The sequence below is a fragment of the Notolabrus celidotus genome, chromosome 23 (genome assembly GCF_009762535.1).
Source record: "Notolabrus celidotus isolate fNotCel1 chromosome 23, fNotCel1.pri, whole genome shotgun sequence".
NCBI classification, from domain to species: domain Eukaryota; kingdom Metazoa; phylum Chordata; class Actinopteri; order Labriformes; family Labridae; genus Notolabrus; species Notolabrus celidotus.
In genome coordinates, this window is record NC_048294.1 from 23740506 (window position 1) to 23768058 (window position 27553).

The 27553-nt window shown below is 43.1% G+C and overlaps 1 protein-coding gene across 3 annotated transcripts in view; it reads right to left on the reverse strand.

Moving 5' to 3' along the window:
- Positions 1-27553, reverse strand: part of kirrel1a (kirre like nephrin family adhesion molecule 1a) — a 52944-nt gene that overhangs the window by 21853 nt on the left and 3538 nt on the right. For all 3 annotated transcript variants that reach the window (XM_034677243.1, XM_034677245.1, XM_034677244.1), the window contains exon 2: positions 6758-6907. In XM_034677243.1, coding sequence (XP_034533134.1) covers positions 6758-6907 — 150 coding nt within the window. The remainder of the gene's footprint in view (positions 1-6757; positions 6908-27553) is intronic.

Here is a 27553-nt window from a genome sequence, read left to right on the forward strand (position 1 = left end):
AAAAATCAATCAATTATAGTTTAAAAGCCTTTGTAAATAGGTGGGTTTTGAGTCCGGATTTGAATTTGGTGAGTGAGGGAGAGAGTCTGAAGTGTTGGGTGAGAGAGTTCCATAGGGTGGGGGCAGCGACAGGGGAGGCCCTGTGTCCCCCAATGTTTGGTGCTTGGGTTTGGTGAGAGGGGTGAGGAGGTTGGCATTGGTGGAGTGGAGGTTGCAGGTGGGATTGTATGGCTACTCTCTCTCCCCCATTCTCTGACTTAAATTTACAGTTAATAACAAGTATAACTGTATTAATGAAATTTTAGTGGTTAATAAGTACACCAAAAAAAGTGCCATGTCATATTTTCATACCAAAGATATCATTTTTACCAGCTTTTGCTCAAACTGTATAAAAACCAGCGCCTTGGTGTTTGAGTTTATGGGAGGAGACTTTTTCTCAGAGCTTTCTATTTTTACCAACTTAAAATGTCCAAACATTTCCAAAGAGGATGTTCAACTTCTCGTTCTTGTTGTCCTCTGTGCCCGCTGCTTACCGGAGGGGAATTTATGTCACTACAAATTTAATATCTGAACTTTGAATACAAGCTGTTGTTGATCACACTTCCTGTACTCACATACTCATGTGGTTTGTCAGAATATGCACAGCTTGTCGGAGCTCTTGCATATAAAAAGACATCAGATCTGTGTCATGCATGCAGTAATAATATCTGACTTTTTTCCTCCTCAGCTTTAATGACCCCAGAGACTTGTGTTGTGTGGCCCCTAATGCGCTAGATATGCACAAACACGAACGCATGACCAAACAAACACACTCGCACACAATCACACATACAACACAGCCTCTACAATCCACTCCCCTTCCCCCATCCTACACACAGCTGTGTCACTGCCGTACATTCTCACCATTAGGTGGCATCCGCGCTCTCTCTCACACTCACCAGCAGGGGGGAAAAGACGAATGCATTATGACAGCAACGTTTTAGAGGACTCAAATCGACTCCAGTTCATGGTGCAGAATTCATGTTTGCTGCCCAGACGTAAATTGCATGTGAAATTCTCTGTGCCGCTTCCATGTGCAGCCTCCGTACTGAGCCGTGCTGCCTGCCTAACCTTGCGTGTCCTTGCCTCTGCATGCATGTGTGCAAGTGTGTGTGTGCATTGTATATACGTGCATTTGCATGTGAAATGTCGAGAGCGAGAAAGCGTATGAAAAGCCCAGAGAATCAGGGAGGGGGGGACACAGAGGGACAGAGCCTCACACACAAACACACACACACACACACATACACACACACACACACACACACACACACACACAAGCAGTGAGTGTATGTGTGCATGAAGCGGCCAGTGTTCATTCACATGTTTTTTATTTAAAAGCTTTGGCTTGAAGCACTGGAGCATTACAGTAACAATTTGATTAAAAGAAAGGAGAGAAGGAGAGACAGAAAGAATAGAGACAGGACAGGCGAGGACAGAAAAGAGGAGAGGAAGAAGGGCTGAGAGAAAGAGGAGAGTGTGAGCTCAGAGTGTGTCAAGCAAGGTGAATGTAAGGAGAGAGAAGGAGCGGCAAGGTAGGGAAGTTAAATGGAGACGAGGAGAGAGGGCTCGGCACAACAGAGGCAGCTGAAAGAAGGAGAGCAAGAGGGAGAGAGAGGAACAGGGGAGTTTGGATGGGGAGGTCGCAGTGGAATAGCATGACAGACAGTGGAGGAGAGGAGAGGAGAGGTGAGGAGAGAGAGTTATTACAGAGGCCGCAGACATAAAAAATAAGCTCATAGCGTGCAGTGTATGACAGGAAAGAGGGAGCAGAAGAAAGAAGGAATAAAACAAGGAAAGGGGAGAAATTATGACAAAAGAAAAGTGGAATATGATGCACCAATATGTGGAAAAGAACAAAACAGGGCAACAGCATGTCATGAATGATGCATCTTCCCTCTGGACCAATCAGTTAAAAATATGCCCACTTGTTTTGACCAGTAATTGCACAGTCCCCTCTGGGCTAATCAGCGCAATTCTGAACATTCTGCAACACAGCAATAAGATGCATCATTCCCCCCAGTTTTGTCAAAGTCAGACAACATCGTCTCAAACCGTTGTTGCTGACAGACAAGAAGGAGACTTAAGAAATCTAACAAGAATCTTCATAACTAGAGACAAGACTGCAACAACAGAGGGAACTACAAGTGCTACAAAGAGGAGAGAGAGGGGTGTGGATCAGCTGACGAGCCGGCCTTTCAATAAAAATCAGATATTAGCCAGGACGTGTCACTCACTCCTCGTATGACAGATTCAATGATGTGATGCTCCTCAGCCAAGTTGAAGGGTGTCAGTTAAATGTGCCCGAGGTGGCGTCCAGTCCCTCATGAAACACTGGATGATGTATGCAGAGGGTGGCTAAAGTTAACATCAACCTTAATCAGTGCTTGGTATTTCACAATGTGTGGTGATGGGAGGCTGTTTTGGTGGTCTGGTTGTATTTGGTGTGAAAGTAGCCTCTTGTGTTTCTTGGCGAACACTTGGCTAAGCAACACTCAGGAACAAAGAGAGTGTGTACGTATACGATTGCCATACAGTTAAATGTCATACCAGATAAACATGATAATAATAATAATAATAATGCATTTAGAGCAAAGTGCTACATGAATCATATCAAACTGTGCTTCATGTCCACTGAGGAAAACCGTATTTCATGTCAAAGTAGGGCTGGGCGATAATTCAATCATGATAATTATCATGATATAATTTTTCTCAATATAAATAAAACGAATGTTCAATAAAAATTAGATATAAATAAACCTGTAATTACACCCCCCAACCACTAGAAAGGTTGGCGCTAATGAGCCTTAAACGCTTGAAAAATAAGAGGCTAAAAATTCACAAAATTCTCATTTTACACAAAAGACCTGCTTCCTGTTAGCACCGTCAGAAATTAGGTATTCAAGAAGTTTATGAGAAATCTAAATCCAGATACAAACTAAAAAAACGTTTTTAACTTTCACTCAGGAGCAAAAATCTGACTTTAAATTTATATGAAATAAAGATTCGATATTTATCGTGATAATTATCGGTATCGACTGATATGAAATACTTTATCGTGATAACATCATTTTCAATATCGCCCAGCAGTATGCCAAAGTATGTTTTTTTTGTTAATGTCAGCAGCTGTCGTTGTAAAACTTATCATGATGAGGTCATAAAGTCAGACGCTCCATTTATTCATCTTTAATTTTGACCATTCCACCATCACTACTTTTGTGGTTTCCAATCATGACCGGAGTGAAATATGGACATAGTCTCAATGACATAACCCATTGAGATGTTTTGAAAAATGAAGTTACCATATTGAAAATGCTCATTCTGTCGTTCTTGATGTAGATTATCACATGTGGTGGGGTTTTTTTTATTTCTCAATTTGCTTAATTATTTATTAATTTATTATTATTATTATTTATCATTATTATTATTTTTATTGTTATTTATAATATATTTTAATTGTTATTCTTATTACTTTTTTACCTTTTCCATTTATTTATTTTTAAATATTAACCTATTTATCATGTTGTAGTTTCATTATTTTGTATTTTCCTTTTTATTTATTTATCTTTTAAGTAAAATTATTATCATTTATTATTATTGGTTGCTTTTTCGTTCATTCACTTATTGTGTTTCTTATACAAAAACATCGCTTGCTTTAATTGTTTACATTGATCTTTTGTAATGTTATTTGTGAAAATTCAAAGAATCAGATCTTTGAAAAAAAAAAAAAAAAAAAAAGGGAGGGCTTGGCGATATGGCCCAAAAATAAAATCTCTGTTTTAATCACCCCTAACTCGGCTTCCTATTTTAATCATATTTTCTTTTCCTTCTTGAAGCTGAATCAACAAATGATGAGGGAATGACTCAAAACAAGTCTGTAGCCCCTGGACGATTAGCTCACCTCTGAGGTCATCAGGGGTTTGATCATTGTTGATAAAATGAACCATCAAACTCATGTGAGGCTGCATGGTTCGACTGGACAATACGTCTCTTGTAGTGGAATGAAATGGTCTCCTCGAGCTCTTTAGTGATCTTTTCACGTGTACAGCTATCCAGATGAGGTGGGGTAACTTCAGCAGAATACTTGCGCGAGGTAGCAGCTGGGGTGGATAGTTTTAAACATGTGGATGTATGGGCTCCATATCCTTTGCCATATGCAGCGCCACTGAACCAGTGCCAGCTCTCCACCATCCCCCTTTCTAGCCAACAATCGTAAAGGTCCCAAAAGAAACAGGAGAGCCTACCCTTCAGTAGCAAAGCCTAGAGGTATAGTCAAGTGACAATGCCAGAGAGGATTGGCTTCTTTTGGCTTTGTTTCTCCATAATTTACCCAAACAACACTAAAATTTGTTATGTTTTAACCATGATCATCAAACTTGGGGGCGTAAAACATGAGATGTGAGAAGGGGGGTGCAGCAAGGCTAAATGATGCACGAGAAAGCATGGCCAATTTTGTAAAATGACTACCAGGTAAATGTGAGGCCAACAATTAATCATCACGCAATGTCACAACTACTAAAAGAAAGACAGGAAATCATGGCAACTCACACCTCGCCCTTAATTGACTTCCACCAAAGTTGGAAGTAGCATGTTGTAGTGTCACTTTTAATCGCTCCCTTTATAAATGTGGCCGGCTGTTTATTTGATGTCACTCACTGTAGTTGCGATTCTGTATTTTTTGCAGAAAATGTTCCAAATACTAAAGATGCAGTGTGTTTGCAAAGCTGATGTCTGACAGCGTGTTTCAGTAATGTGTTGATGCAACGGTGAGGGGAAGTTTGAGAACCACTGATTTAAACATCCATGCAACTTCCACTCCAACATAGTTTCAGAAGTTCTCCTTGGGCTGCAATTAGGGATGTAAGGATACTCTCAACACACGATTCGATTTGAAACCCGATTTTTGGTTCACGATACGATACACTCACGATTCTCTAACGATTTTCAAGGAAACTGGATCTAACTCAAAATTGAAATAACTTATTTTATTTCAATTCTCAGATATGGACAGTTGCAATATATATATTGTTCTCTTATATTTCTTGGTAAACAAAGTCATCCTTTTTCATTTTTAAGGTGTGTTGTACCTCAAATAAAACCACTGCACACTTGTTTTCAGCACCTTTTAAAAAAACTCAGAATGACTGCAAAAAAATACCTTGTTGGAAAATGTCAGAACAATTCTAAAGAAATGTAAAGTGAACGATTCCCAAATGAAAGTATTAAATATTAAAACAAATAAGGTCAATCTCTTTAAATAAACTAAAGAGCAGCTTCTGCTCCTGGCTGTGAATCGACATGTTGTTCTTCATGAATATCAGGGAAAGTCAAAATGCTGCCAGACCTCAGACTGTAAACACAAAGGAGCATCCTGACCTGCTCGGTCTTCACCTGCTGCCTCCATGTCTGTTACGCTCCACTCAGTGAGTGAGGAGAGAGCAGCACAAGAAGGGTTGCAAAATTCCGGGAATTTTTTAAGTTGGAAACTTTCCATGGGAATAAACAGGAATTTATGGGAATAAAGCAGGAATTTACTAAATGGAAGGTTGGCTCTTAATAGGGAACTTAATATAGTTTGGGAAAATATATTTCAGTATAATCCTGACTAAAACAACCAGATTTCATGCAAGAAGATGCATTTTTATTTGTTGAATGGGACTTTTTTGGAGGGAGAGGGTCTCTTTCCATTTAACATTTTGAATGGGACTTTGTTGGGATTAAATTTTTGTTAATTTTTGAATGGGTTGTGTCAGAGGGATGAGTAATATTTAACTCAACATTCATGTTTTTGTTCTTCAATGAAAGAATTGACTGTTCAATAAAATATTTAACACTTGTTAAAGTTCTACTTACAAATACATCTGTTTTAATTGTATTATTTTGGATGGATGTCTGCTTATAACAAAACAAATATTTATGCTTGGATATGATACCTTTCCATTACATTACCCTCAATTCCCATAATTCCCATGGAGAGTTTCCAATTTGGAATATTTCCAAAATTCCCCAGCTTAACTTCCCATGGAAATTTACCGGAAACTTTCCAGCCCTTTGCAACCCTAAGTGCAAGAGACTTCATGATGTTTACCAAGCGGAGTGAAATGCAGGTAGCACCTTCTACTGTTTAAAAATAATATCGCAAAACACATGTTGTTGAATCAATTTTAATCCACCCTTATTTGTACTGATTTTTTACCGTCTTGTGATATATCCTTACATTCCTAGCTGCATGTATCCCCGGTTTGAAATCACTGGTCCTAGAATATCTGCAGAATTGTTAGCATCCATGCATCAGAAACAGCGCGCTCTTGTTGGGTGTTGGAGTAAATTTCCAAGAGCTGCTTCAAAGTAGACTATGAAATCCCATGCTTGGTTTATACGTGTTATTTGTGGCACCACAGAGGTCTGAGCTACTGCATTACAAATGTTGTGGATGCGACTGTGAGCGTAAAACAGGCTTTAAACATTTAGCATGCCTCCCTCTGCACTCTGCAATGTGGTATAACAAGTTAAGTAAGTAAATGTTGGTGTAAAGAGTACCAAGAAGAACTCCAAAAACTTTGCAATTTTCTGCTTGTGCAACTCTCAAAATGCAGCATGATATTTTGCCTATCAGCAGCTCCGATCCAGAAGTATCAGAGTCAGCTTTGATTCAACCCGTATTAGTCACATGCTGCACAGAGCAAAGGAAGCCCGAGGAGGTTGTATGATGTCTCACCCCGGAGGTCTTCTCCGATTCCCAGGGCCAGGCCATCCTTGGTCCACTGCACAATGCCTGAGTAGTTGAAGACAACACAGGACAGGATCACCCTCTGGCCCCGCACCACCGACTGGTCTGCCGGCTCCTGAGAGAACCTCGCCGTCCACACTGAAGGAACAGATTGAGAAAAGGGGATTGGGAGAAAGAGAGGAATAAGTTAGGGACTTTTCTCATTTTCACTATGTACACACTTCAGGCAGACAAGCCACTGTAAAATTCCCCCAACCACAGTCAGAGCATATTTTTGTGTCTGTGGTTTTATAGTTAATTGATTGGAAACTGCATTCCCCCAGCAGAAATGGAATGCCACGATTGCCATCTTTGATCACACGTTGGCTTGCGGCCATTAACGGAGGGAGCGCCAGCGAGGGGCTAAGAGCTGCGTGGAAAGACGGAGGTGTCAAAGAAGAAGAAACCAGGAAGAAAAGCGAATGAAGACAAAGGGGTGGTGAATGCTGACTCAGTATTCGAAGAGATCAAACAATAAAAACTTCAGCTATAGGGTATCTCACACCCCGTTTCTGCTCACTCCTGACTTTTTATTACTTCAAAACTCTCCAGCTCTCCCTCCCGTCTCTCTCTCTCTGTTTCTTCATTCCTCCCTATGAGTCATCTCCCAAGCTTCCACTCCCCAAACGAAACTACAGTGGCTGTCATTGTCTACCAGACTCTCTCCCTCTAGTCTGAAGTCCACTACCACAGGAGATCGACCAGCGCTGCCGTCCTGGCCCACCAACTCGCGACTCTCCGAGATGAAGGCAAAGCAAGAAAGAAATGCTCTGCTATTGTTCGGCACTGTAAGAAGACAAGTTGTAATTAGCCGTCCCTTGAAGACATGACACCCGCACAATAGAGGAGAAGCAATCATCGTGAAGGATTTAGATTTTCATTCTTTCACTGTTGTCTCTCGCTTTCATTTTCCCCCCTTTCCTTTTAATCTCTAAGAATCTGGTGGAGTAGATCATTAACCCAATGCTGCATTTTACACCTCTCCACCCTCCTCCATTACCTCTCTTCTTCTTCTCTCCCTCTATAATATTGTATGTCCTTTACCCAAATTGCTTTCTCTGCTTTCCTCTCTGTAATATGTATGCATCCCCACTCGCCTCCTTCACTTTGTACATCCATAATGCTGTCTATGAATGTCCTTTTGCCTGCACTGATTTCTCTCCACCTCTCCCGCTCTACAGTATGTGTGCGCCTCCTTCTTTCTATATACATACATAATACTGTATATGTCCTTTTACCCATAATGCTTTCTATTTCTGTGTTCCTCCTCCTCGCTGGTTGGAAGGGGGTTAGAGGCGGACTGTCACAACTCATTTATCACATTAAATATCAGCCCTCCAGCATTTTCTCTCTCACTCTTTCTCATCCCCTCGTTCACCCGTCTCTCTCTTCTCTCACTTTTCTCCCTCACTCTCTTTTTTCTTCACCTCGTACCATTTACATCTCTCCTTCTCTCCACTTTTTTATCACTTTTTTCCCTTACACTCTCTCCGATTCCCTCACACGTCTCCCCTTGAGCCCTCCAGTGCTTACCGAAGGCTCCAGTCTCTCTCTCTTTTCTAACAACTGCCATATGCCTCTGTGCCCGGCCTCTCTCGTGCCCCCCATCATGACCCCTCGGTCCCTATCTCTCACGTTTTCCCGCCCTCTTGTACACTCAGTGCACTCTCCCCTTATCATGTCAGATTTGGTGTGATTTGCAGTGATACAATATGCCTGATAATACAAAAGGAGCCGGTCATGCAAAAAGATTTCCTTACCAATCATAACAATTGCTTCTGACAGTGCAGTGCATTAATATGCAGTAAAATAAAAGAGATGTGCAAGGGTACAAAAGGAAATCAGATACAGATGGAGCGTTGCAGCATGCATACCTAGAATAATTTAGCAGTGATCCGAAAAAGAAGGAAAGAAAAGCGGGCCTTAATTTGTTCCCTGAGGAACACCCAAATGAACTGGATTAATGAGTAAAGATATAAAAAGAAAACAACATAGAAACAACAATAAGCCATGAATAGTTTGGAAGTAACATGATGAACAAAGCCTTCAGCTCTCAACATGAAGAAACTGCACCACAAGAATGCACGCTTTCAGCAGCCAGGCGGATTGAGTCCATGCAGACTGCCTTTATTAAGTGATGCTTCGACAGGCCGCTGATGAAAACGACTGCATTGTGGTGCAGGAAAAACCACCAACTGAAGGATTGAACTGCAGACTGTCAATATGTTTTTGACACAACTATTAAGGATCATATCATTTTTACTTGCATTTCTTAGTGCCTGTCTTACGGCCAAATTCCACCAGATCCGTGTCCAGTCCGTGTCTCATCCGTCACAGCACTGGATCTGATAGGGGTCTATTCTAGTCGATGTGTTAACTTCCACTGGATCCACTCTGTTGCGTTCCTGCTTCGTCTCTGATCTGGCAGGTTTTGAACGCAACAGATCTGATACGCAAGACTTCTATTTTTGCCGGATGCCGGAGCACAACTGGATCGTATTTCACTTAACTACAACAACAAACCGTCATGATGAGAGAAGCCAGGCCTGGAGTCAACAGGTCAGAGGTTCTCAGAGGACCAGAAAGACAACATGGATGAGGAGAGGAGGAGGAGAATGTCACATGACTCTGGCTGTCCGGCGATTCTGCTCCGTTCTGCGTTCTGAAAATGCAACCGGTGAGTGTTGATGGATGAGAGAGCACTGAGACGGACCGCAGCTGATCTGGTGGCAGTCCCATGTGAGTTGTTTTTTTGGTGATGATGACATAAACGTTTGAAGGCCCCACGAACATACCTCCTTTCCGTTTCTTCCATTTTTGAAGGTTTAAGCAATATCAAGAAAACAAAATTCACTGGCGTTTTGGGTTTTAAATCTTTAATAGATGACATATAAGGATGTTTTTTCTCCAAACTTAACATTTCCTTGTAGCTCATTTAGACATAAATATTTCATGTCATTGAAAACATTTTTTTATCAAGGGGAGCTGCGTTTAAATTCTGTCAGGACTTGACTTTTAGTCTGGTTGCTGTTTGCTTGCTCTTATCCTACTATCCTGAACTCTCTTTATCTGGCTTTAACCAAAACCAGCGGGCAGTACCCGAGCTCTTTGGGGCCCATGATGACCCCTTCAGTTCAGACATTTCATTAAGTTCACATTTAAGTTACATTGATTTGTACCAATGTTTAAAAAAAAATTGTAATCTATATTCATCTACAAAAAAAAACAGGTCACATTCTTTATGACCTGTACCTCCAATCATTTGGAACCACTAGTAATGGGGGGAGATGGTGTCGATATGTAGTGTTGGGGCCAGCAAGGCAGAACAGCACTGTGTCTAAGTGTGTGGCTAAGTGTGTGTGAATGTTGAGCTCTAGCTGTGTGTTTATGCCACGCTGCCTCTTGTGCACAGTGCCGTAATGCAATGTGAAACCACACACTGGGACAGCAGCGTTACGTCACGGTTCAGATCAATGTGAAGTACTAAGGTGTAGTGATGGCAGTGTTTCATCGGCGGCTATTTATATGTTGTTGTTTTTTCCTTGTCAGCTAACTTAAGTCATGTACCCTTTTTTTTTGCTCTGTTTTGGTCTCCACCAGCGCCAGGAGGAAACATCTGCCTTTTTCGCTGGTCCATGTTCCCTTAGCTCACTAGCTACTTGCTAGTTTTCTTGCTTTAATAACTGGGCAGGTTGAGCACAGTGGGTTTATCTACGTTTTGTTTATCTCAAACAGAAAATAGAAACTAACTCTGATGTAATAGAAGAAAAACAGATGAGTTGCAAGCTATAAAAACAAAAAAGAAGCTAAAATGCAACATAAGACTCTTTCGTACTGCCATGTCAGAGCAGGATATCTATGGCAACGCCTGTGTAGGCGTAATGGTATTAACGGAGGCTGACTTGGGGGAAGAGGGTGGAGATGTGCAAAAGTTTAAGTCAGCAGGGCAGAGCATCTGTGTGTATGTGCACGTCTGACACTGGACTCCCAGATCCGCTCCATGCTCTCTTGTCCGTCAACACCCACCGGTTTCATTTTCAGAACGCAGCACGGAACAGGACCGCCAGACAGCTGGAGTCATGTGACTCCAGTGGTAATTACTGAATCAAGGATTCTCCTCCTCCTCCTCTCCTCATCCATGTTGTCTTTCTGGTCCTCTGAAAACCTCTGACCTGTTGACTCCAGGCCTGGCTCCACTCATCATGACGGTTTGTTGTTGTAGTTAAGTGAAATACGATCGGGTGATAACACAGAGTGTTTTATTCTGAAAATTAACCGGATGTTTTCATTTTGTTTTGGTGAAACCTGACTTCCTGTCCCGCTCCATCTGCTCTGTCGGATGCTTCGTGCTCCGGCATTCGGCAAAAATAGAAGTCTTGCGTATCTGATCTGGAGGGCTCTGATGTGCTGGATCAGCGACACAGTCAGAACGCAACGGAGCGGATCCAGTGGAAGTTAACATACTGACGAGAACAGAAGCCTATCAGATCCGGTGCTGTGACGGATCGGAGACAGATCTGGTGGAATTTGGAACGTGGTGCTCAACAAGATAAATGCCGTCATGCGATGTGAAATGTAAACTAGTCATGTAATCCTTTTTTTATTTCTGAGTTCTGTTTTAGGGGAATTTAGCTTTTACTGGATAGGAAAACAGACGAAGGACAGGCAATGTTGGAGAGTGGGAAAATGCAGCAAATGGTATAGGCCGGGAGTCAAACCTGCATACACCTCTCCATCCAACCTCTAGGCCAACAGCGCCCCCTTGTAATCTTCTTTATCTTCTTTAAAAAATGATGTCACTACATACTTATGAAAGGCCTTCTCCTCTTTCTCTTGTCAAATTAAAAAGGATGCTGGAAGCCATCATCCTGTGTGCTTACATCGTCGTGTTTTTAAATGTTGTGTGAAGATGCGGCATATAAAGCAGGATTCATGTAAGCCAACATGTAAGTGATGTAGAGTAATTAAGGTGGAGAATTATAAACAAAAGATTATTCCAGACAGCAGAGAGATTTACTTTAATTTCCTGCAACTTAATTTGTCTGTCAAATGCTAATTACAGGAATGTGCAGCGTGGATTTGCAGCATCTTAAAAAGCATGAAAAGCCTTTTCTCAGACATACATGGGTGTAAAAAGAGTTTAGCTGGGTTTAAAGTACCCCGCAACCTTGACAGTAGCCCGAGGCCAAGCAAATCCTTTTCTCCACCACTTCAGATTTGCTAGCTGGAGGTATTCCCTCAACTGCCTCAGTAAACCGTAAACATAATCCAAACTGAATACTCCGGAGTGGAGGCTACACAATCTGCGAGAAAACACCCATGCAAAGGCTGAGGACTGAAAACACTGACTCATTTGAACATGTGCTCATCGCCTTCTGATTTCCATATTACCCAGTTAACACTTGTCAACATGAGTGTATGTGCTTGTGTGCGCATGTGAGTGTGTTCAAAGACGAAAATCCACTCCCGGAGAGCAGTCAGAGCGAAGGCAAGACAGGAGAGTGTATGCAAAGGGAGCTTGTATTCTTTCATTATGTGGGTTATGCTGCAGTGACAAATTTAGAGTGTGTCCTGATTTCCTTGAGTCACCGATCCTCAAGATACCACCAAGAGACTCCAAGCACCCTGTCCACACAAAGACCATGGTCACAAAGAGGAGCTGTGGCCACATTTACATGGGTACACACACACACAGACACACACATGCACACACACACACACACACACACACAACAGGCAGCACAGTTGACCTAACCTTCACCACATGGGCTAACCACTTCCTGTCAACACACACAAACACAACCACCCTAAACCCCAAACATATAATCGACACATCGAGGCGGTTTCCCAAAACAAGGATTACACCACGTTTGGGAGCCAGTGTAGCATCTCTATCTCCGATGCGCGCAGGTCTCAGTTTAGTCTGGGATTAAGTGCAGCCCTAGTCAAAGTTTTGAAAGGGATTAGATTAATCTGAATCCTAGGACAACGGCCCCTGCAGACACAGTGACACCAACCTCGGCTTGTCAAAGCAGACACAAAGCCAGAGGCGAGCACGCACAGCTCGGTCGGGTGACTCACCAAAAGCATGGCCACCATAGTGTGAACCACCACAGCAATTTAGCCCCAGAGCACCTCTCGCACCATGCCATGGTGCTTTAATAGCAAGGTAATGAACCGTCAATTTGTTGCTGAGAATTAGGAACGGGGTATAAGCATGCAAAGAGCTATTTTTAGCTGCTCGTATGCCCTGCACTTCTTAATGTGCCACACGCCCTGCTGTTAGGTGGTGAATGTCAAAGCTGGCTTTACAGCATTTAAATCCAGGCTTGCGTCTCCTTTGAACGGGACAGAAGAAGAAGAGGTTGGGACTGATGCAGGAGAGAGTCCACTGGTTGCACTTGAATCAGATGCTGTTTAATAAAATGGCATCTGTATGGATTGTTATGCATCGATCTAATTATCTTTGTGTCTGGCCGTCTCCCCGTACCCCTCTGCACCCCTCCAACAAAGTCTCCCTGCCTGCCTCTCCCTCGCTCATCTCCAGCCAATCCTGAGCCTCTGCTGGATCACAGACTTGCGTCACCATAGCAACAGCTGACGTGTAAAGTAACTGCCCAAAAAAAGTTTTCTGTACGAGCGCACACGCGTCTGTGCATCTGTGTGTCTGATGAAACCCTCCCTTATGCTCGGTACACCCATTCTCCTGAAAAAACGTTTCTCAATGACCTCATCCTCCCTCCACCTATCCAATTAACAGGCAGGCGGCTGCATTGGTGCCTCATTATTCCACACATACACACACTCTCTCTCCTCACTGTTAGTCAATCCGCTCCAAATTGATTCTGTTATCAGTCTAATTCCATATCTCCGCCGCGTGTGGCCGACGTGTTGGTGTTGTGGAGGGGCTGCCTGAAAATGAGATGCAGGAGCGGGAGAACAAAGAGACGGCGAGGTCCACAGACACGGGGCTGTGAAGTGTGATGGAGGAGGATGACATCATTGTTTCAGGACAAAGTTGCAGCCATAGGAGTCATGCGGCATCGACTGGCCCTCCCTGTTTTCCGATCATGCATACATCCAGATGTCGGTCCGTCTGCCGGTCTATGCACCGATGGATCTGATTCGGACTTTACAATCTTTTAATTTATAAAACTTGTCCTGCAGAGATTTTTCTTTAAGCCTTCCAAGTACATCCCTCTGCATTGTAAATGCATACAAGCACTGTGTGTGCATGCAAAGCAGCCTTCTGTACATACACTTTTATGAATATATGTATGGTGTATCAACTGTATAATGTATGGAAGTCATGTAGAGCTGCAAGTAACAATCATTGTGCCTGCCTACATAATAAAAGGGGGAAACACTAGTTGCAATTTACTCATCAAAAGCAGGATTCCCCACATTTTGTCAAGATAACGTCACACTGTGATTCTTTTACTGCTAACGACATCAAAAGGTAGAAACAATTTCAAAATAATCTCCATCCTTTTAAGCAAACATGGCAATGTTTCTGGTCTCATGCATGCCTTTTTTTAAAAAATGTGGTATTTCTCAGGGGCTGTTCCTTTTGTTAATGTTCTCATAACCACAAATATGTCAATATCAGCCAGAAAGATGCTTTGAAGGATACTGCAGATAGATCATTTATTGAAAAGTTTGAACAGTAACCATTACGTAGTCTATTTTCTTTAAAGGGTACCCAAAAATATAAGACATAGAAAATGTAGATATTGCGTGTAAATGTTTGCGTATATACAGTATGTATAGAGATATATAAAAATCGTTGCCCGGTCTTTTGAGTCTCAATTTCAGCCCCGACATTTAGAAGGCAGGGTCAGAATTTGGCGTGAACAACATGAAAGCATGGATCCATCCTGCCTTGTATCAACAATCAGGCTGGTGTAATGGTGTGGGGGCTGTATTCTTGGCACTCTTTGGGCGCCTTAGTACCCCTGAGCATCATTGCAGCCTACCTGAGTATTGTTGCTGACCATGTCCGTCCCTTTATGACCACAGGGTACCCATCTTCTAATGACTACTTCCAGCAGGATAATGCACCATGTCACAAAACTCATCTCAAACTGGTTTCTTCAACATGACAATTACCTCTTTTCGACCAACGCGAACCGGGTTGTATTTCCGGGCTGGTGATCGCACTGGTTCAGAGCTGGTTGAACTCACAAACCAACACGGCACCTGTTTGTTCTTACGCCCGCTCGAGCCCGTGGAAGAGGCACGTCATGACGTCAGATTTACGTGACCCCTTTTCCCAACAGCGCTAGCGCGAACTTTCCCTCACAACAACAACGACGATGGCGGACAACGGCAGCTTGTCTCCTCGGCCGACCACTGCTTTACCTTGGAATCCATTAGTCTCTTTTATTTGTTTGCTGCAGGACAATGGCGGAAACACATTTGGCTTGTGTTTTTGCTCACAGCAACCCCGCCCCTCGCCCCTGGCATAAGCGGTTTGCGGTTCTAGACCAGCAAAGAGTTGGAGCCGCTCTGGAACCGGTTTTCCTGTCTAGGAGCCGGTTCATTCACAGTCGAAACACAAAAATACAATTGAGCGCCGGCTCCGAACCAGCCTGAAACTGCCTCGTGGAAAAGGAGTAAATGAGTTCACTGTACACCCATGGCCTCCACAGTCACCAGATGTAAATCCAGTAGGGAACCTTTGGAACGTGGTGGAACGGGAGATACACATCATAGATGTGGCAGTCAACAAATCTGCAGCAACTGCTCGATACTATCATGTCAATATGGACCAACATCTCTGAGGAGTGTATGCCACGAAGAATTAAGGCAGTTCTGAAGGCAAAAGGGGGCCAACCTTTCACTAGATAGATAGATAGATAGATAGATAGATAGATAGATAGATAGATAGATAGATAGATAGATAGATAGATAGATAGATAGATAGAATATGTGACTCAGTTGGGATTTGCATTTCTTTTCCATGGTCAGCTCTGTGTGTCCTAAACAAAGGATGGGGTTAATCTGGGCTCGCACAGTTGCGTGTAAACAGGATTATTTGTACAATATTAATTTTCCTTAGCCATGTAAACAACTAGGAACAACAAGGAATATTGTCTTTTGGAATTAGGGCCTAAACTGGAATATTTTATGCATGTTTGCAAAGTCATAATGACATTACTGCATAAGTCCTGCAGTCGAGGCAAAATGTGTCTCAGCAGTGACTTCAAGAACGCAGGAGAATTCTGATTTCTGGCAGTCCAGAAGAGAAACTGAAGACTAAAGCAAGTAAAGCACAAAACTCCTAAAAACATCCAGACACTTTAGGAGTGAACTACATGTGTGAGCGCAAACAGATGACATTTTCAGCCCAACTTTACCCTGACTTTTTCCTGCCAGCCCTGCTCAAATGTCTGCATGAAGAGTGTGGAGAGCAGTAGGAAATGTTCACCTCAAGTAAGAGGATGGAAGTGAAGGTTTATGTCATGTGTCTGGTGTGAAAGAGCGACACGCGACAGGATAAAATAAAAACATTAGAGGCTGAAGAAAGAGAATCATTTACAGTGAAGATGTTTACACTTCATTTACACGTAGCAGTGTCCAAATGGACAAACTTTACATCATCATGTGTGCCTCTGTTGCTTTGTCTGTCGTCATATTGTGAACATCACACTGCAGCTTCTGCAGCGTGCTTTTGATGTCCTGCTTCCCCAGACTCCCACAACCCCTTCAACCACCACTAGACTTGGGCACCGAAAACCGGTTCCATTTTGAAACCAGTTCCAAATGTCTCTTATCTGTCTTTTCGTTTTCAAACACAGACTCAAATCTTTCAGGATTAACCCTCAGTAAGAAGTGCAGTCCACAGAAAGTTTTTCTCATGTACTAGGACCTGCTGTGCCAGTGTAACATTACATCATGTGTTACGCAGCACAGAGAGGATCATGATGGACCACAAAAAAAACGATTTGGCTAAGATTTGGCAACGTTTGGCTAAGCTTCACTCATAATGATACTTACACACCGCAGGGGACAAAGTGCATCCATTATGACCCGTCCTGTCACATTCAGGTACAAAACACAGCTGAGCCCACGTTCACATTGATATACAGCTAAAAGAATCATGTCTACAAATATTTTACATTTGGTTTATTTTTAGGTACAAGTTCAGAGATCCCCTACATCCGGGTCCTACAAGGAGTCCCTGCAGAAACTTAGTTCACTTTAGAGATGAAGAGCTAGATCAGGGGTCAGCAACCCGTGGTTCTTTCATCCTTATGCTGTGGCTCCCTGTGGATCAGTTGTTTTTTTTATTGTAATTCTAAATTTGAGGATTATTGTGAACTTGTAACATTAAAATAAAAAGCAGCTTAATTTGTTTAATTTTTTGTTGCTCAAAATATGCGTCAAAATCTTCAAAAATTCCCGCCAGCAGGTCTCACACATCTGCACTTATATTTTGCAAATGTGTATTTTTTATTGTTCAGTGAAGTGTGCGACTTTCTAAATAAAATTTAAATGAAGGTCTACACTCGTTCTGATACATGAAGGATGACGGCACACAGCAGTTTTGTTTTGCAGATGTATAATTTAAGTTTGGCTTTTTATGACCTAAACCTTTCCAGTGTGTTTTTGTTTCCCAGAGTTTAAAATGTTCAAAATGTTTTCTTTGCATACAGAAATACAATTTTATTTTCCCTGTAGCACTTCATTGATTTCATAAGCAACACACTGTAGTTTTTTATACATAGCATAAAGGTAGAAAAACAATATATGCACTGTTATCTTCATTTCAGATGCCAAAAAGGATTTGCGGCTCCCGGTGTTTTCTTCTTTGTGGAAACAGAGTACAAATGGCTCTTTGAGTGTTAAAGGTTGCCGACCCCTGAGCTAGATGAATGAGGAGAAAAGGGAGGAAGGTCTCTGTGCAGTGGCAAAATTTTGGGTGCAGGGGTTACACCTCTTTGCAAACATTTCGTCACCAACGTTAAGGTATGCAAAATGCATTATGTATGATGATATTAGTTCATATTCTGATCTGTTTTTGGTATATTTTTCTTACATTTATTGAAATAATCATGGTTTGTAAATGTCCTTCATCTGTCCTGATAAGACAGAGAAATGTTTAATGAAGGAAAAAGAAAAATCCTTCTCACAGTCGATGGTTCACTTCTGAGAGTCTATGTCCAAACAATGAAGTAGGGCTGGGTGATAAATCCATAACGTTAATTATCACAATGTATTACCCAGCTATCTAACTGACCCCCCCCCCTCTTGGCAGCCCCTTAACACCGGTTAATAACTTTCACTAACATGAACGTCGGCCATATTGGATATGTTGAACTCATCCAAGCTTAGTGTGAAGTAAAGAGGCGGGGTTTGAGCCTCCTAGCCAACAGCTATGTGTTCCCGCCTGTCAGTCAAGTCAGTCATGTCCTTATTTGGGCAAAACTTTTAATCTTAATATCTTCTAAACTCTTGCGTTAGAAAAAAATCACCCCTACAGTGTGTGCCAATAGACAAAATTAGCTATTCAGACTGAAGCCGTTTTTAAACCAGGCTGTAAACATGTTTATTTCTGCTGCAAAGATCGTCTTCTTTGAATGGGTGTGTATGTGGTTTCCTGTGTTTCTGCAGCCAGCCTCAAGTGGACGCTCGATGAACTGCAGTTTATAACACTTCCGCACGGGCTTCATATTTTGAGACCAGAGGTTGCCGCTTGGTGAACGAGCCACTTTAGAAAACTCTGAGGGCAGAGCTCTAGAAAGTATCCAGAGTGCATATCTGAAAGAGGCTCAGGCCATTCTTTCCTTAGATAAAGTGATTCTGTTTATGATTCAGGTGGTTACAGATGTGTCTTTACAACAATATGTACATTCATGTAGTAGATAAAACTCCAACTCCACTAAAACTGTTTTTAATGAACTTTTTTTAAAGCCAAGAAGAAAACTCTATCTTTCCAGAGTTCCCGTGCACGCCGTCCCCCCTCTGTTTTAACTGCCTGTGGGAACTCTACCACCTGTGCTTGCTTTCTCTCAACAACATGGCCGCCTGCACGATGGCCACAATGACGCGTTACCATGGTGACGGGGCTATAAGAGCGAGCGAGAGACATACACGGAGAGAGAGAGAGAGAGAGAGAGAGAGAGAGAGAGAGAGAGAGAGAGACGTGGAGTGAAAGGAGGCGACCCACTGAGCGCTCTGACACCACGTCACTCAAACACAAAGGTGACTCCTGGAGGGAAGACCAGACTCCTTTCTTTGTTTGCTGCATTGTCCGCCTCCTCGCTCCCTTTCCTCTGTCCTCTCACCTTGCCGTCCTTCCCCCTTACTAGCAGTCGGTGACCTCTCTCTTTCTTCGTCTCCTTTGTGGCCTCGCCCCCTTCTCAGACCTCCTTCACCTCCTTTTGTCTGTCAGGCATCCACTTAAAGCTGATCACTCCTCCTTCTTACCTCCACCAGGCTCCCTCTCCTCCTTCAGGCGTGTCTGTCTCTCTCTCTCTCTCTCTCCCTCCATCACTCCTCTCTCTCCCTCCATCACTCCTCACTCCTTCCCTCCATTACTATCAAAATGGTTGCTGTGGAGACAGGATTATTTGGCACTCTGTCTGCCCGTTTTGATAACACGGTGTGAATGAGAACGCATATGCTGCTGCTGCAAGGTGTGCGTTAGTGCAGGCAGAGTGTGCGGGTGCATGTGTGTGTGTGTGTTACATCTGAAGAGCTTTATTTGTACCAAACCTCTGTTACAGACATTGTTACCATGGCTACAGCCGGCGAGGACCACTGACACAATGACAGACACTGTGGCCATGGCAACCCCGGGATCAGTGGTGGGTAATATGATAATTCACGAACGAGGCATCTGACACATTACGAGTGCATGAATATGCTCAGGCGCTGGAAAGCAGGGCCCGCCGCTGGTAATCCACGAGCCTTTGTGCGGCCGACACGCCGAGCGGCTGACAAAGACTCCTCTGCTGTAACCAAGGGTGACCAGGACTAACAATAGCCATCCTCTGGATCAGCTTGAACAAGGGGATACATGCATATCAAGCTGCTTCTCTGCAGCAGCATGGTTTGTAGCGCAGGGGTCGCCAGAGAATCCAACTGGCACGATCGATATCATAATGGATCAATAATTCACGGCAGTGGTTCCCCATTGATTTTGGGCAGTGACCCAGTCCTAGAGCCACTCTGCCACCACGCTCCACGTGACCACGCTAATAAACACCATCAGCTGTGCACTCAAAAAAAGCAACATGGGTGTCTGCTTTATCAACATAAGTATAACATCTAGTTTATATTATATTAATTCATGTTTAGTGGTTCAACATGTTTAAATCATGTAGTTTTAACATGACATGCAAAATCCTTAAAACTACAAGATTGCTTTATGTCAACACAACCTAATGGGTGTAGGTAGGAATCCCATCTGCAATACCCCTCCAGAGCAGAAGGTGGCAGTAGCGTGCGACAGGCCCTATTCATCAGCCAAGGTATCGTGCTTCTGGCAAAGAAGAGCCATGACGGGAGTTGGGAGAGATCGCCTGTGACTGACTGCAATTGGGGCGCTGGTGGCCTAGCAGTCAAAGCCCCCCACGTATCGAGGCTAGGGATGGGCGAGGATTTTCGAATATTCAAAATTTGTTCACGTTGTAAAAAACTAAGAATTATTTCAAATATTTTCTAATTTTAAAAGTACAAATTTTCACCATTTTTACCGGTGCTTGGTTGTAATACGGTAGACGGGGGCTATAGAGCGTCTTAAGGCTGTTTGCTAACCGCATTAAATAACAGAAGAAGAAGAATGCTAACTGCATTAAAAAGCAAAAGAAGAAGAAAACATTTGCAACAATTGCTGCAATTTTCTCCGTTTCTGAATCTCACACTACTACACACATGTTTCTAGAGACTGAGCATGACTGTAACATGTAAACACACACACCACACTGCGTCACAGAAACACTGACATAAAGATCCAGACAGACGCTGACAGCGCCCGATACTAGCAGCACCTCGTCCTGCTGCTGGTTAACGAGACTGCCATGCAAACGGGCTGTTAATGGGACAGGTGTGTGTGTGTGTGTGTGTGTGTGTGTGTGTGTGTGTGTGTGTGTTTGTGTGTGTGTGTGTGTGTGTGTGTGTGTGTGTGTGTGTGTGTGTGTGTGTGTGTGTGTTGGGGGATGATTATTCGATTAATCATCAAATAGGTGCCAATGATTATGGAATAGTATTTTGGCTTGAAATGCCCATCCCTAATCGAGGCTTTAGTCCTCGTCGCAGAGGTCGCCGGTTCAACTCCGTCGACCATCTACTGCATGTCTTCCCCCGCTCTCTACTCCCCACACTTCCTGTCTCTCTTCAGCTGTACTATCAATAAAGGCAAAAAAGCCCAAAAATCTAACTTACAAAAAAAAGTATTATACAAGTTATTGGGACCCAAGACAATCAGGTCAGATCCTACCTTAGTAAATATGTTGAAACAACCTTCACAAACTAAGTTGGACCCAAACATTGCAAATAAGTAACGGTAACGTCAATACTTTATGTTCACTCAACATATTTACAATGAGTTGGTTTGACAGAATTGTGTCTCACTAAATGAAAGCAGTTTAATTAGGTGGAAATTCTCTCAAATTATTTCTTTGAGTGATCCACGATCCACGTGACCACGCTAGTAAACACTTACACCATCAGCCAAGTCACCAATCCACCTCTCGTTACAGTCCAGCACAGTAATGGAATCCAGCAGGACTGTTTTACAAGCAGCATCCCATCAATAAATCACCTCCTCCAAGGTCTGCTTTAATTCAATCCAGTGTAATCTAATTTTATTGGTATGTACTGTAGCTTCTTGCAATGTCATCTGTCACAAACCGTCCAATAAAAGCCCGGGGCCTTGACCTCTTACAGTGGAGCAATATTCATACAGAGGCCCCTCGCCAATATCACCAGCGCTACACACTGTCGCTCCAGAGAGGCTTTCTTTGTTGATGGCTAAAGCGCTGAATGACTAGAAAGCAAAGTGAGCGGGGTGATGATAAATCAGAGATGAGCTTTGTAGACTTTTACATATTTAAGCCTTTAGAAAGCAGAAGAAGAAAAAGGGAGTGCAGGTTGCTTAATGAATGAGGAGCATTGCATCATACACATACATATACAGCAAAATCTTTGCGAAAAGTTTGATTTCTATAAATTAATATATGTTATATACTTGACATGACTTAAAGTATGCCAATAGATTATGATCCTATTGTTCAGTGGTTCTGGTGCTGTCATACCAGAGACTGTATAAACAATGGACGTAGTCTCCTTGACGTCACCCATCTGTTCCTGAGCGCTGTTTTGAAGCCAATCTTCGGCAGGAGCCATATTGGAAATGCTGAACTCATCCAAGCTTAGTGTGAAGTAAAGAGGCGGGGTTTGAGCCTCCTAGCCAACAGCTATGTGTTCCTGCCTGTCAGTCAAGTCAGTCATGTCCTTATTTGGGCAAAACTTGTAATCTTAATATCTGAACTGTTGCGTTAGAAAAAAATTCACCCCTACAGTGTGTGCCAATATAGAAATTAGCTATTCAGATTGAAGCCGTTTTTGAACCAGGCTGTAAACATGTTTATTAATGCTGTAAAGATTGTCTTCTTTGAATGGGTGTGTATGTGGTTTCCAGTTTTTCTGCAGCCAGCCTCTAGTGGATGCTTGATGAATTGCAGTTTATAACACTTCCACATTGGCTTCATATTCTGAGACCGGAGGTTGCTGCTTGTGTCATACAAAGTTTTTATTCAGCTTGTTGTTTTCAAGTTTTGGGGATTTTTTTCTCCTGTAGTTTAGTGACATGCATACAGAGGACTACAGCGACTAACCAATTAGTCTTACAGTTAAAAAACATTCCAAAACAACAGTCCAAATTGAGAATAATTTACTCAACACACCATAACACAGGAGTCTGCAGGTGAGTATGACTAATGTTAGCATAGCTAGCAACACCAGCCCATGGACCTCCTTTAGAGGTTAACGCCCTCATGTCCGTGCTGGTGGTTATACATCACTCCAGTTGAGTGGTTATACAGCAGTTTAACCAGACACAGTCTACATACAAATATGTCTCTATTTTCCAGATCAAACTATGACAAACCACAACGCACTACAAGATGCCGTCTGTCATCTGTGCTTGTTTACATCCAGATAGAGGAGCATTAAAGCAGTGTCGCAGTAGCTAGTAACTGAATCCCTTACTAGTGGTAGGTGGCTGCACCACAGCTTAGACTCCACATATGACCACCATTTCAGGCTTACTATTAAGAAAAATACTCATTTGTTTAACTGACTGGTAAACCTGGTGCTGACTAGCAAGGCTGGCAATGTTTAATTGTGTCGCCTTAACCTCCCACACCGTGGGGAAGACCCAGTCCTACTTTAACATCAGCAAACCCCCAATTACCAAGGACAGGTCCATAAATAACATGTTTCACCAATGTCAGCAGCAGTGGTTCATTCTTCTTGAAACTACTCCAGTAGAAGATTTAGTACCAACTGTTTATACGGGATGTGATCTAATACAGTCTGGTGTTTTCATGAGACAATGAAATTAATTAGAGCTGTGTGAAATGTGAAAAAGGATGATGAATACATCATGCATTTCTATTTTTCAAGGGGTACCCTTTAGCACCAAAACATTCCTCTTTTCCACATGTGTCTCATCAGCCCACTATAGACGGATTTCTGTCTGTTCAGGGTGCTAGATGTCATTTCAGTAACACTCTGAATCAAGCCACAACTTACAACATGGACTGTTTCTCATAACGTGCTTCACTGAACTCCCTGAAATGTGTGCAAGTTTCTTCAGATGGAGGTGCTTTAATTCTGATTTGGGCGTTTTGGCTTATTCTCATTGGTGAACATACTTTTTGTTTGACCTCACTGACGCTCTGGCAGCAGAGCAGAAACCTGAAACCATCTGAAGCCAATAGAGTGGACATGACAGGCCGAGATGTAAACTAGGCCAATCAGGAACTAAAAATATAGGAGGACTGAGTTAAGGTAAGTATGGCCTCAAGGGTATCGTATTTGGTCGGCAGTGGCAGTCTTAGCATCTGCACGAAATGCTTTTAATGACTGGACTTTGAGGCCATTAATGATTACAACTACTAAGAGATGCCTCACTCATTATTTGTGGTCGGCAACAATTTCGCCTGCAGGCTTTTTTACTACATGGCGAGGGGATGGCGAGCGTTGCAGTGCTGTGCTTACGGATTTAGTTGGACGGCTGACCCTAATGTTGTTATCGTAAAGAGAAGATGGATGAAGCAAGTCGAATATCTCCCCCTCTCCGCCTCCCTCGGCCCTGTCCCTGTAGAGGACCAGAAACTGGGAGAGCAGAGAAATGAAGTGACATCATCAGCGTCAGCCACATTCCTGCGGAGGGAGGGGGAGGGAGGGAAGAAGAGGAGGGGGAGGAGAATGTCCCAAAACTTTTGAGGTTACAGGACCGACATCCCCCCTCCCCCATCCCCTTTAATACACACACATTCACACTCACACACACACAAACGCATCCATTCTTCTCCCCTCTGCTTGTGTGCGAGTTCCAGCGTACGTTTGTGTACCTGTGTGCGTATGTGTGTGCCTGTCTGAGTGTGTTACAGTACATGAGCTCCTCTTCCTCATCATGCGCTCCCTGTTTTAATTCATGTGCTTCTCCTCCTGTCCCCTCCCCCCCGACTCATACCACCCCCTCCCCTCCCCTCATCTCTTTCTCTCTCCACCGACCAGAGGAATGCAGGAACCACATCTGGAACTTATTAGAGAGCAAGAGAGAGAAAGGGGTAGATGGAAAGAGAAGGAGAAGTAATGGATGTGGTGGTGGGGTAGGAGGTTGAAGAGAGGGGGGGTTCAGAGAAAAAAAAAATCAGATGGAAGAAAAAAAGCAGTCCAGGAGGGGACAGAGAGGGGAAAGGAATGAACTTTGGTAAGCAGAAAAGGCTCATGTTGGGAGAGAGGCACAAATGCGGCAAAACAAAAGTTAACAGCGACACTTATAACGCCAATTAACCTCGGCATAAAGGGGGCGAGGGGGTGGGCAAAGAAAAAAGAGCCTGATTCAAAAACAAAGTCCAAGAGCGACAGTCAGAGGAAAGGAATGAATTCCCTATGAGCAGAAAAGGCTAACGCTGAGAGTGGGACCCAAATGTGCAGAAAGAAAGCTAATAGCAATTCTGATTAGTGCGTATTAACCTTAACAGGGAGGGGGCAGGAGGGTTAGGGGGTTAGTCAGATTCAAGAGGGAGCAGGAAGAGGGACGAATCAAACTCGGTGCGCAGACAGCTCATATGAAGAGAGGAAGCCATACGCGCCGAAGAAGAAGTTAACAGCAACAAGAATTTATGCCAGCTGACCTCGATAGACTGGGAAAAGAAAAAGAGGGTCAGAAGGCCAGAAGAAGTCCATGAAGGGAGAGTAAGAGGAGGAGAACTATCTACGGTAAACAGAAAAACAGCTTGTGTCGGAGGAGGGACCCAAATGCACCAAAGTGAAAGTTAACACCATCACTCATTAATGCCAGTTAACCTCTGCAGGGACAGGGCAGCAGAGGGATGGAGAAAAAGAGTCCCATTTAGATACAAGGAAGTCCATAAAGGGACAGAAAAGAGGAAAGGAATGGACTTAATCAAGAGGGAAAAGAAGCTCATGTTTGGAAATAGACCCAAATGCGCCACAGTTTCTGCCAATTAACCTTGATAGGGAAGGGCAGGGTGTGGGCAATATACTGGGGCAAAAAGTTAAGAAAGGGTGATAAAAAAAGACTGGAATAACTTTGGTAAAGAGAAAAAAAGGCATGTTAGAAGATGGACCCAAATACACTAAAAGATAGACCTCAGATTAATGCCAAATAATGGAGCGGGTCAGGGCAAACCACAAAGGAGCAGATTGAAATTATTGTGAAAAGGTTCAGTAATAAGAAAGGATACATTTCGGTTAGCAGAAAAAGACTTGTGTTGTAAGAGGGACCCAAATTCACTAAAAAGGAAGTTAACATCAATACCGGTTAATGCCAATTAAACTTGATGGGGACAAAGCAGGGTGTGGGGCAATGAAGTGGAGCAAAACGTTAAGAAGGGTGGTAAAAAAAGACTGGAATAACTTTGGTAAAGAGAAAAAAAGGAATGTTTAAAGAGGGACCTAAGTATGCTTAAAGATAGTAAACAGTATCTCAGAGTAATGTTTAAGAATAGAGCGGGTAAGGGCAAAGAAAAAGGGACAGATTGTAGAAATATTCTGAAAAGGTTCAGTAATAAGAAAGGATACCTTTCGGTCAGCAGAAAAAGACTTGTGTTGTAAGAGGGACCCAAATGCACTAAAAACAAAGTTAGCATCAACACCGCTTAATGCCAGTGCAGGGTGTAGGCAATATGGTGGAGCAAAAAGTTAAGAAAGGGTGATAAAAAAAGACTGGAATAACTTTGGTAAATAGAAAAAAAGGCATGCTGGGAGAGGGACCCAAATCCACTAAAAATAGACCTCAGATTAATGCCAAATAATGGAGCGGTTAAGGGCAAAGAGCAAAGGGACAGATTGAGATTATTCTGAAAAAGTTCAGTAACGCTTTGGTAAGCAGAAAAAGACGTGTGTTGCAAGAGGGACCCAAATGCGCAAAAAGAAAGTTAACATCAACACCGGTTAATGCCAATTAACCTCGTAAGAAACGGGGCAGAGGAAGAGCTCGTCTGGCGACGCAGCTTGGGGTTCAAGCAGTCCCGATTCCAGCGCCCTGTAGCCTTTGAACCGGCCTCGACCATATTCTGTCTGAATGAGCAGCTTCACCGTCCCCACTGAGGGAGCAGTCGAGCCTGAGTAATAGTCCCTTTCTCTCCGCCACTGGCCTCCCAACCACTCCTCCTCCTTCTTCATCCACGTCCCTCGCTTCTCTCTTGTGGCTCTCTTTTCCTTTTCACCCAGCACACCCTCCTCCCGCACCACCCGCCTCCTCCTCCTCCACCTCACCACCTCTAAATAAACAAAAAAAAGTCTAATCACTCTCAATCAGGCTTCACCCACCTGCCCACAAGACTACCCTCTTTGTCCACCCTCCTTCACCCCCAACACAACTTCTGCAGTAACAGACCCAAACCACCCCCCCCCCTCTTCAGCACCCAGAGTTGGTCGTCCCTGCAGAATGTGGCCATGCAGTTTGGGAAAACAAGGCCAATAGATTCAGTCAGATGTGATAAAGTGTTCCTCTCTTGCTCGGGGGACTCTGCATAAAGAAACAATTTTAAGGGGATGTTTTTTTTGCCTTCTTCTTTTTATAACTTGGATGCCCCCGGCCTGTCAAACACAATCAGACTACAAGGCCTTTTAATCCTTGGGCTGCATGTGGGAAGCGTTTCTGTAGCTGTTGGGGATGCTGAAAGGAATGTTGCACACTTTTTGAGTGAATTTACCTGACCACAAGTTTGATAATGATTTATCTGACTCTTATGTACCCATTCAACTTTTTTACACATCTTACTTTTTCTTTTTCTGCACGCACAATTTTAAAAAACCATAACCATGTCCCGAGGAATGCCCTAAAACAAACATGTGAACGGAGAAAAGCAATCATCATGTCACACTTTGACAAACACCCGCCGGGACAGAAATGCCAAGAATTTGTTGATTGAACGGAACCCAACAGAGAACAGGCGTGGACGTATATCATAACATTATGGGCTCCATTCCCAGATTAAGCTTGACAACTGGTTCAATGATTGCTTTCAGAGGCTG